The following is a 9,565-nucleotide window of genomic DNA, read 5'->3' as shown; positions in this document are numbered from 1 at the left end:
GCGGCATCCGGCAAGACCCATCTCCAAAGGCGCCCAAAAAAAGTTGTTCTTGAGGTCGTACAAAACAGTGAACATGTGTAGGGAGCGGGGGGGGGGGGGGGGGGGGGGGGGGGGGGCTACAGCGGTTGGAAAGGAGGCTGAGAAGGGGGAAAGAAAAGAGATGGACGGGGGAGGGGGAGGGTGTTAAGGGCAGTGGGTGGTGAATGGGTGGGTGGTAAGGGAGGGGAGGAGGGGGGGGGGGGGGGGGGGGCGTGACCGAAGAAAGACGGGGGGCGGCCGAGCCTTCCATTTAGCGACGCGCGTGGGGAGGGGGACGTACGTCATAGGTGCAGGGGGCTCAAGGGCGTCAATAGACGCTGGTTGCGAAGAAGAGAGAGACTTGCCAGGCGCTTTGCCGCCTGTCCACTTGCGAGGTGCCTTGCCGCCTGTCATGCTTGTCATCTTAACCCGAGCCATAGCTGGTATTGAAAGACAGGTGGTAGCGGATAAAAGCTTCTGGTGGTGCCAGTGACTCTCGGGTCAAGAAGACGGCGAATCCAGGACACGGCGACTTTGCCAACATGGACGTTTACCTTGTCCATGCCCCCAAAGAAATGGCAAAAGGAGGAGATGAAGAGAAAGAGGAGAGGGGAGGGAGACGCATGGCCTCAGACGGACATGAGGATGCGGCGGACGAGAGCAGCGACAGCGCCCTCGTCACGGTCGCGGAGTGCCATCGGGCCAGAGCGCGCGAGCTCGAGGAGCGCAATGGGCGGCGACGTGGAGGATCCGGATGAGGAGCGCGAGGACGGGCGGGTGCGTGGCAGGGGGCCGCGGCCGGAGGGGCGGACAGATGCGAGGGCGGGGCGAGCACAGGCGCAGGCGCTGACGCAGGAGCGTCCGCGAGCGGCTGGGCGTCGAGATTGTCGGGGTCAATGCCGGCGTCACGGAGCAGGTCGTGGGCGATGCGGAGGAGGGCAGGCTCGGGGCGGACACGAGAGTGGTGGATGGCAATGAGCGAGCGGACGATGCCCGGCACGTCCTTGACGCGGGTGTAGCCCTTGAGGAGCGCGTTGAGGGTGATGCGGTCGGGCTCGATGCCGCGGCCGAGCATGCGGGAGCGGACACCTTCAGCGTCACTCATCTCGCCTGAGCGGGTGTAGCCCATCATGAGGGTGTTGTAGGTAAAGACGGTGGGCGCGACGCCGCGCGAGTCCATGCGATCGAGAATGTCCTCGGCCGCGGCCATGTCGCCGGCCGCGGTGTAGCCCTTCATCAGCGAGTTAAAGGTCACCACGTTGGGCTCGACGCCCGCCTCACGCTGCATGCGGACGATGACGTTCTCAGCAGCAGCGACATCCCCCGACTGCGCGTACGCGCCCACAAGCATGGTGTACATGACGACGGAGGGGCGGAGGCCGGTGGCTAGGATGTCGGCGAGGATAGCTTCGGCCTCGGCGTACTTGCGCTTCTTGAGCGCGCGGGCGAGCTTGGCCTTGGCGCCGCCGAGGGTCATCGAAACGCGAGCGGTGGGGATAGGACTGGGTGTGATGGCCTGCGAGGCAGCCACCGCGTAGGGGAGCGAGCGCGGCGAGGAGCTGCCGTTGGCAGCGGCGGCCGTCGCGTCGTAGCCATACTCATAGCCATTGCCATTGAGGGCGGCAATGTCGCGAGCGAGGACCGGATCAGGCACAATGCCCGAGGCCTGCATCTCGTCGTAGGCCATCCTGGCCGAGTTGAGGTTACCAGCTTCGAGGTGGGCGCGGATGAGGAGCGCGTAGGTGAGGTGGTCGGGCTGGCAGCCATTAGCGCGCATGCGGAGAATGACACCGGATGCTGCGCGGAGGTTGCCGCCGTTGATGTAGCCGCGGATGAGGACGTTGTAGGTGTGGGTCTTGGGCACAATACCCACAGCGAGCATCCACTCAACGGCCTCCTCGGCGGCGGCCGGAATACCCTCGTCCATGTAGCCCTGAACAAGGGCGGTAAAGGTGACGACGTCGGCCTGCACGCCGTGCTCGGGCATGCTGCGGACAAGGTCCGACGCATCGTCGGTCCGCCCGGCGCGCACAAAGCCGCGCACAACCTGGGTGTAGTACGCAAGCGCGGCAGGCTTGCCGGCTGCCAGCTTGGCCTCCAGCACCAGCACAGCGTCGTCGAGCCGCTGCTGGCGGACGAGCTTAGATATGTTGGCAGCGGCCGAGACCGGCGGGTTAGCGGCGGCCGGAGCAGCGGCCGAGGTGCGGAGAGGAGGCCCGCTCCGTGGGCCCCAGCCGGCGAACTTGCCGTCGCTCGCATCGTCGCGGGTCGAAGAGCCGCCGCCGGCAGCAATCGAGTCGCGCGGCGACTTTGGGCGCTTGCTCTTCTTCTTGCTCTTGGACGAGCTGCTCGGCTTGCCCTGCTTGCCGCTCTTAACATTGCCGCCCTTGCGATTGCGGGCCTTTGCGGCCAGTTTCATGATGTTGTGGTCGAGGCGGACGCCGGCCTCGTGGGCCTCGGCAACGCAGCCACGAGCAGCGTCGCCATGGCCGACCTCGACGTAGCCGCGAACCAAGGCCGAGTAGGTGAAGCGGTCGGGCGAGAGGCCGGCAGCACGCATGCGGGCAACAACGTCCTCGGCGGTGGTCATGTCGCGCGAGCGGGTGTAGCCCTGCAGAATGATGTTGTACGTGTAGTTGTTCGGGGCAATGCCGGCAGCAATCATGCGGTTGACCGCGTCCTCGGCGAGGTCCATCCGCTTCTCGGCAGTGTAGCCCTGTGCGAGGTTGTTGTACGTCATACACTCGGGGTCGAGCCCGGCAGCCCGCATCCGCTTAAGTACATTCTCGGCTGACGAAATGTCGCGAATGAGCACGTAGCCGCGGAGGAGCTGGGTAAAGGTGACCGGGTCGTAGGCCACGCCAGCGGCCGGCATCCGGGAGCACACCAGCTCCTCAGCAGCCTCGATGGCATGGGCCTCAATGTAGCCGCCCAGAAGAATGTTGAACGAGTAGTGGTCCATGGGAATGCCTGAGCGGACCATGCGGCGGGCGACGGCCTCGGCAGCGTCCATGCGCTTGCGCGACGCGTAGCCCTGCATGAGGGTGTTAAAGGTGACGTCATTCGGCGCCACATTTGCCGCCGCCATGCGATCCAGCACCGCCTCGGCTTGCTCCAGCTGGCCGCAAGCCGTGTACCCGCGCACGAGCATGGTGTACTCGACTACGCCCAGGGCATGCCCCTCGGCGGTCATCTCCTCCACCACCCGCTCGGCAGCCGCCATCTTCTTCTGCTTCACCAGCCCGTACAGCCGCGGCCGCCGCTTGGCCTTAGATTTGCTTCCGGAGGTGCCACCACCGTTACGCTTGGCCATAGTTATCTGCACAGCTGCACCCCACAGTGTAAGGTGCACCCTGTGCGTAAAGTGTGCCTCCCCCTTCCCCGCAAGCATGGGTCACACCGCGGCGAAACGCTGCTGGATGGGCAGATCACGAGCGCGGGTAATACACCGGAACAGGCACACTGCGGCGAAATATTCGTCATCATCATCACCCGCCGCACATCCGCACTCCTTTGCCAAGAGGAAACCATGGCGCTTCGCCCAAACTCGCCGCTCGCCGCAAAGTCACCGCAAGTACCGCAAGCATGACCCCCGACCTCCTCGCCCACTACGTACAGTTCACCGGTTTCGAAAAGTAAGCTGAGAGTGTGAGCAGTTGTGTAGCTCAGATGTAAACCAACTTTATGCGTAGGATGCCGAGTTCGCGTGAGCAATGTCGGTGACAAGGTGGTGTACGAGAGTCGAATGTCCGACTCTGTGGCCCGGCGACGTCGCGTGACCGACGATCGTTTTTGACGGGGAACAGTCACTGTAAACCTCCCAAACTGCCACTCAATTTGTGCGCTGTAACTTTTTATTTGGCTGTCGGGGGCGGTGTCAGCGGCGCCCATTGGCGCCAAAGCGAGCGGCAAACTGGCGCGGACAAGAGGAGCAGCCGTGGCGGGCCGAGAGGCGGGAGAAGGGCCAACGGCATAGTGAAGGGCACTCGACTTGTCTACGCCACTGAGGGAAGGATGTCGAGGGTGGTGGTACCTTCCGAGGCAACGCGGTCGCGCAAGGTGGCCAAGGCGATCAACTCGGAGCTGGAGGCCTGGCTCGCCGACGACGAGCGGAGCATGATGGATAGCCGGGCAAAGAAGAAGGTCCGCCTGGCGGCGGCTGCGTTCATCAAGGCGCTCGAGCAGGAGCTCGAGGCCAACACCGAAGTGGTGGAGATGATGTATGAGGAGGACGAGGGCGCCGGCGACGACGAGAACACCGCCCCGAGCTTCACAAGTGGCCAGTCGCGGGTCGGCACGGCGGCCGATCACGACGCTGTCGCACAGGAGATCCGCAGCCTGCAGAACGCCGTTGCACTGCTTGCTGGTGAGGTCCAGCCCAAGCGGAGCGCGGTGCCGCACGCGCTGGCAAAGCCGGCCATCGACGCCGCCCGTCGCGTCGCTGCCGCCACCTCGGCCGCGCTCGACTTGCCCAAGCTCGAGCTCGCCGCGCCGAGCAGCGGCGCCAGGCGCGGTGAGGCCAAGGACGGCCCACTCGCTCGCAAGTTTCTGGTCTTTGTCAACACCCTCCGCACGCTCTCCATCGAGATCGGGACCACGCTCGATCGCGCACGTGACATGCTCAAGGTTGTCGAGGAGAAGATCTCGGCAACGCAGGCGGCCGAAGCTGGCAACGAGCGCGAGCAGGCTGCGCGAGCGACCCGCGAGGCACTTCGAGCCGAGGCCAACGTCACACCGCGAACAGCCGCCCGCCGCCGCCGTGCCCGCGCCAGCCGACGTGACAACCCGTACTAAGCCCTATGACGGCAACACTACCACTGACAGCAGGCCGCTGCCGACCGATAACAGGTTGCTGCCGACTGATCAGAGACCACACAGGAAGCGTGTGGTCTGTTCTACCTCCACTGCACCCCTAATTGAACCGATCCCTGACTGGGCCTACCCCTCTTCTTGTACACGATGTGGATGGGGCAGGGGAGAAGAGGAGGAAACGTAACAAGTGCGAGAAAAAAAAAGTAGCGTTGCTGGACCGCGATGCGCATGCGCATGCGTGCGTGAGCCCCCCTGGCCTCCCTCCTCCCTCTGCCGGGCACCAAAGCCAACGGCAGCAAGTAGCAGTTGACAGAGTTTACGAGTGCACACTTGACGTAGTACTCGTCATGTTATCGCGCTACCCAGCACTCTGCCTTGTGCTCCTGGTTGCTGCTGCTGGGCTTGTGGCCGTGCCTGTGGCTGCCTTCCCAGACCCTGCCGGTCTCTACCTGGCACTGTCAGAGGCCTTTGTGGACGAGGTGGGGAGGGAGGTAAGGGTAGCGAGAGCGAGGAGAAAGGGAGATGATAGCCTAGCCCGGCGTATGGGGCGTATGATCGTGTTTGCTTCCCCTTTGTGATGGTAGCCGAGATGGTAGCCGAGATGGTAGCCGAGATGGTGGCCGAGATGGTGGCCGAGATGGTGATCGTGCTTGTGACCAGAAAGGTCATGACCGTGATCGCGCCCATCCTCTCGATCATGACGCGATCGTGCCTACTCATCCGCCCCCCCCCCATCCCCCCCCTCGCGCGCGCTCAGCTGTCTCTCAAGGTGGCGGATACGGCCAATCTCGACACAACGTCGCCAGATGTGTCCGGATCAGGTGGAGGCGTGTCGTACACCTTCTCCAACATCCGATACAATGTAGCGCTGGAAGACTTTGCTCTCAATGCTGCGGCGGCACCCAAGCTCTCGGCGTCGTGGGGGAAGCTCGGATTCTCGATTGTGTTCAACTACCACGTCCGCGCCGACGCCTGGCCGCACCCGAAGGAGTCGGGCATCATCGAGATCATGACACTTGTTCCGGTCCCACTGTCCGTCGACGGCGAGCTGACGTTCTCGGGGCCGAATGTGGCGTACCTGGCTCAGTCGGTCACGCTTGATACCGAGAGCCATGTGGAGATTCTCATTCAGTGCTCCGACTCAATCTGCGTCATCCCGGTCGACAAGATTGCCCAGGGAGTCGCCTCGAACTTTGTGGCCACCTTTGAGGCGACAGTGCTCAAGGTGGTCGGCGAGGAAGCGACCAAGATTGTCGACAAGATCGCAACCACGGTCGCGGTGCCAGACCTGGCCATGGATGTTGTCCTCACGGGTGCGTTTGGCACAGTCCCGGACTTTGGCGGCCTCGTCTTTGAGCTTGCCGGCAGCATCGAGAACAAGCCCGGCGTCTTGCCGCCGTTTGCGCCCAAGGTGGTGCCACCTGCCAGCGCGTTTGCCAACATCTCGACCGGAGTGGCAGTTGTCGGCACCGACTACCTGCTCTCATCGGGCCTGTGGGCCCTGGCGACATCGGGCAAGCTCTCAGGCGTCACCATCCCGCCGCAGCTGGTGCCGGCCGACTCGCCAGTCAAGCTCAACACCTCGGATCCATTTTTTGCTGCCGCCGTTCCGGGCCTCTCCAAGTACCCGGGCCTCGGCATCTCCGTCACGCTTGACCTAGTCTCTGCGCCGCGCGCCAACTACTCGGCTGCCGGCCTTGACGCCAGTCCGTTTACCATCAACATGACGTTCGTGGTCGATGCCGCCCAGCCGGTTACCGCCTTTCAGCTGGTGGTGGAAATGGACGTCGCTGGAAGCCTCGCAGCCACGCTGACGCCCGACGCCCAGCTCGAGCTCAATGCCACTCTCGACTCGATCACCTTCCCCTCGTCGGTCCTGGCGTTCTCGAATGTCGGCACCGTCGCGGCTTCGCAGTTTGCGGCGCTCTTTGATCTCCTCGGCTCGGCAGCGGCCAAGGCACTGCATCCCGGCGCGCGTCTGCCGCTGGTCAAGGATGTGAAGCTCGGGCCCAAGGCGTTCCTGACCTCAGGCGATGGCTACTTTGTGGCGGGTGTTGACGCTGCGTTTACGCCGTCGTTCCCGTCGGCGCCGTGCGGAGGCGCACCCGGTGGCGTCTGCGCCGTCCACAACGTCTGCTGCTCGTGGGGCTGCTGCGCCACCGACTCGGGCGTATGCTGCCCGACCTCTGGCCTCTGCTGTCCTGCCGGCTGGATCTGCACTTCGACGGGCTGCTCGCAGGGCGGCGGCTCATCAGGCGGCTCATCGGGTGGCTCATCGGGCTACTCGTCGGGCTACTCGTCGTCGTCAGGCTTTATGTGATCTTCGCAACGCGCGCCTCACCGCAGCTACCACTTGCAGAGGCAACTCGTGTTTACCACAAAGTACACAGCCGTGAGCCAGCATCGATCACGAGCGGTTGAGCTTGAACATGTCGATGAGATGCGGCGACTTGCCAAAGACAGCGTGCGAGACAACGAGGTTGAGGAACTTGGTCAGGCCGAGCGCGCGCTTCTCCACAAACTTGGGGTTGAACCGTCCGAATATTTGCTTCGGCGGCAAGTTGGGCACCAGCATCGTCGGGTGGGCCTCGACGAGCTGCGTCCGCAGGTTGTGAAAGTCCGAGTATCGCAGCCGGATGTCGACCATCGGTGCAAACTCGGGATCCGACGACTTGACCCGGGTCCGGTACGTTGTGTACGCCGAAAACCCATCGCCATGCTTCACCGGATCGTCCACCGCAGCGTCAAAGAACCGCGACTGCTCGGGCGCAATGTACGCAGTCGTGTGCAGCGTCGAGAGCTTCTTGCTCGGCTCCGGCTGCACAGACTGAAAGTGGCCATACGCCGACGACTCCTTGCTCACAATGATCTGTCCACATCATGACGTAGAAGCCCACCGTACCAACGAGACCGGCCGACATCGCCGTCAGCGCCACACCATGGCCATCGATCCGGATCATCACCGCGAATCCGCACACCACACCATCCTCAAGCGTAAGTTGCCCATTCACACTATTTTCTGCACAACATGCGACATCCCTCAGTACAGAAGGCCCTCAGCCAGCGCGCGCTTCCACTGCGTCACCGCCGATCAAGCCAGTAAAACGGGCGAGCAAGCAGGAGGAGCGTCGCATCGCAGCTACCCAAAAAAGGGGTCGGCGCGAGACGAGCCCGAGGGCGACGCCCTCCAGGGCGCCGCCTGCTGAACCAAAGGAGACAGCGAGGACAAAGTCGGCACAACGTATGTATGCAGCATGTTCAACAATCTTGAGGATGTGACTAGCTAGTAGCTGGTCTGCATGCCGCGTGCTGGCCTTGGTTTGCCGCGGCAGGAGAGCCAGTTCAGGCGAACGTGACTTGGACGACGACATGCGCCAGCAAGCGGACAGAGAAGGGGAGAGGAGGGGAGGGGGGCACACGGGAAAGATGGTGGGGAAGGGGATGGGAATGAAATATATTCACATGTACTGCTTACCTCGCGCTTCCGCTTGTCCTCTTGCTTCTTCTTCCGCTTGGCCTCCTTCCGCTTCCGGCGGGCCTCACGCTCCTCGGGGCTGAGGTCCTTCTTCTTGGACGAGCTATCGGTCGTCTCCTCGGCACCCTGGGCATCACCGTCATCACCCTCAGCCTGCTGCTGGGCAGAGGTAGGCGGAGGGGATGCTGGCGCAAACGGGTCGTCCTCGCTCATGTCTGCAGAATATGCGCGACGAGAGTACCTCCGCCCGGCCTCTTGCCAGCTCCGGACGTCTTTCCTGGCCGAGTCAGACCAACCGTGTGACTGCTTAGAGGCTAACTCGAGATCGACGTCGATCACATCTCGATGACCACCGACAAGGTGCGCCAGACAAGCCACGGCTGGGCTCACTGGAACCGAGCAGGCGGCTAGGGGAGAGGCTTGAGCTGGGTAACGATGGGGGCATGGATGAATACCATATCGGGTGAGGACGGATCGGGCTTCAAGGCCGGCATCGTTCGTATCCGGGTGGTAGTGGTGGCTGCTACCCACCACCTCTGGCTTGGTATGTACGCCGACTTGAGATCATCGGGTGGCACGACAAAACCAAGCTTATGGCATTGGGGTATGTCAATGGTAGTGTGTATCATTCCAGGCAGAGACCAGTAGCAGGTCAATGCAATGGTACCCGCCCCAACCATCGCTGGCTGACCAGGTCGACCTGTTGTGTGCACGTGTTTCACCAATTGTGACCGGAACATTGGTAGTTTGTGTATGTGATGCCATGTTCAGGCTTATTGGCGGGGGTGGGTGCAGAAGGAAGGGGGGGGGGGGGGGGGGGGAAAGGCACTTCTCGTTGTGCAAGTGGAGAGCGAGAGCTTGTGCGAGGAGGGCTGGCATGTCGGACAGTGACCTTTGCTGGTGCTGCGGCCGAGCACTTACGGTTGCCAGTGACGTGCAAGTAGTCCATGGTCATCGTGTGCACAAGACGAACAAGATGTGCATACGGAGGCTTGCAGCAAAGCTCAAGGAGGAGCAGCGACGGAACCCACACCGCGCAGCCACTCTTGCCGCCAGTACGTCCACTCCCTCCCCCTCTACACCCACACCCACCACCACCACCGCATGTCCTTCCTCCCCCCCCTCCCCTCCCCCCTTGTCGCCGTTTCTGCCTTTCCTCCAATGTGCGCGTGTCAATAGCAACCAATTGTGTGGCACCACTTTTTCTCGCCCCGGCCCCCCTTCCCCTCCCCCTTCCCCTTCTTCTTCTCGGGAATGCCA

General features: G+C 63.0%; 5 protein-coding genes across 5 annotated transcripts in view; 2 read left to right on the top strand and 3 right to left on the bottom strand.

The window, feature by feature from the left end:
* AMSG_08886 (uncharacterized protein) overlaps positions 1 to 342 on the bottom strand; it is a 3,158-nt gene extending 2,816 nt beyond the window's left edge. Inside the window, exon 1 of the mRNA XM_013898972.1 lies at positions 320 to 342. Coding sequence (XP_013754426.1) covers positions 320 to 324 — 5 coding nt within the window. The 5' untranslated portion in view covers positions 325 to 342. The remainder of the gene's footprint in view (positions 1 to 319) is intronic.
* A 226-nt stretch (positions 343 to 568) lies between these two features.
* Positions 569 to 3,331, bottom strand: AMSG_08885 (uncharacterized protein; the record flags this gene model as incomplete). The annotated part of the gene is made up of 1 exon (XM_013898971.1): positions 569 to 3,331. The coding sequence occupies one exon, from the start codon at positions 3,329 to 3,331 to the stop codon at positions 569 to 571; it is 2,763 nt and encodes a 920-aa protein (XP_013754425.1).
* A 699-nt stretch (positions 3,332 to 4,030) lies between these two features.
* AMSG_08884 (uncharacterized protein) lies at positions 4,031 to 7,454 on the top strand (the record flags this gene model as incomplete). Its single annotated transcript, XM_013898970.1, has 3 exons — positions 4,031 to 4,777; positions 5,197 to 5,321; positions 5,588 to 7,454. Coding segments are annotated over 3 exons (2,435 nt in total), but the record flags the coding sequence as incomplete, so codon positions are not given.
* Positions 7,184 to 8,534, bottom strand: AMSG_08883 (sorting nexin). The gene is made up of 2 exons (XM_013898969.1): positions 8,306 to 8,534; positions 7,184 to 7,699 (listed from the first exon to the last, which is right to left on the bottom strand). Exons 1-2 carry the CDS (start codon positions 8,516 to 8,518, stop codon positions 7,238 to 7,240), a joined length of 675 nt encoding a protein of 224 aa, XP_013754423.1. The 5' UTR covers positions 8,519 to 8,534; the 3' UTR covers positions 7,184 to 7,237.
* Positions 8,535 to 9,281: 747 nt separating this feature from the next.
* Positions 9,282 to 9,565, top strand: part of AMSG_08882 (AAA ATPase) — a gene marked incomplete at its 5' end in the record, with an annotated part of 5,070 nt that continues 4,786 nt past the window's right edge. Inside the window, one exon of the mRNA XM_013898968.1 lies at positions 9,282 to 9,360. Coding sequence (XP_013754422.1) covers positions 9,282 to 9,360 — 79 coding nt within the window. The remainder of the gene's footprint in view (positions 9,361 to 9,565) is intronic.

Source organism: Thecamonas trahens (assembly GCF_000142905.1).
Source record: "Thecamonas trahens ATCC 50062 unplaced genomic scaffold supercont1.49, whole genome shotgun sequence".
Classification (NCBI taxonomy): domain Eukaryota; order Apusomonadida; family Apusomonadidae; genus Thecamonas; species Thecamonas trahens.
This window is presented reverse-complemented; position numbering and strand designations above follow the sequence as displayed.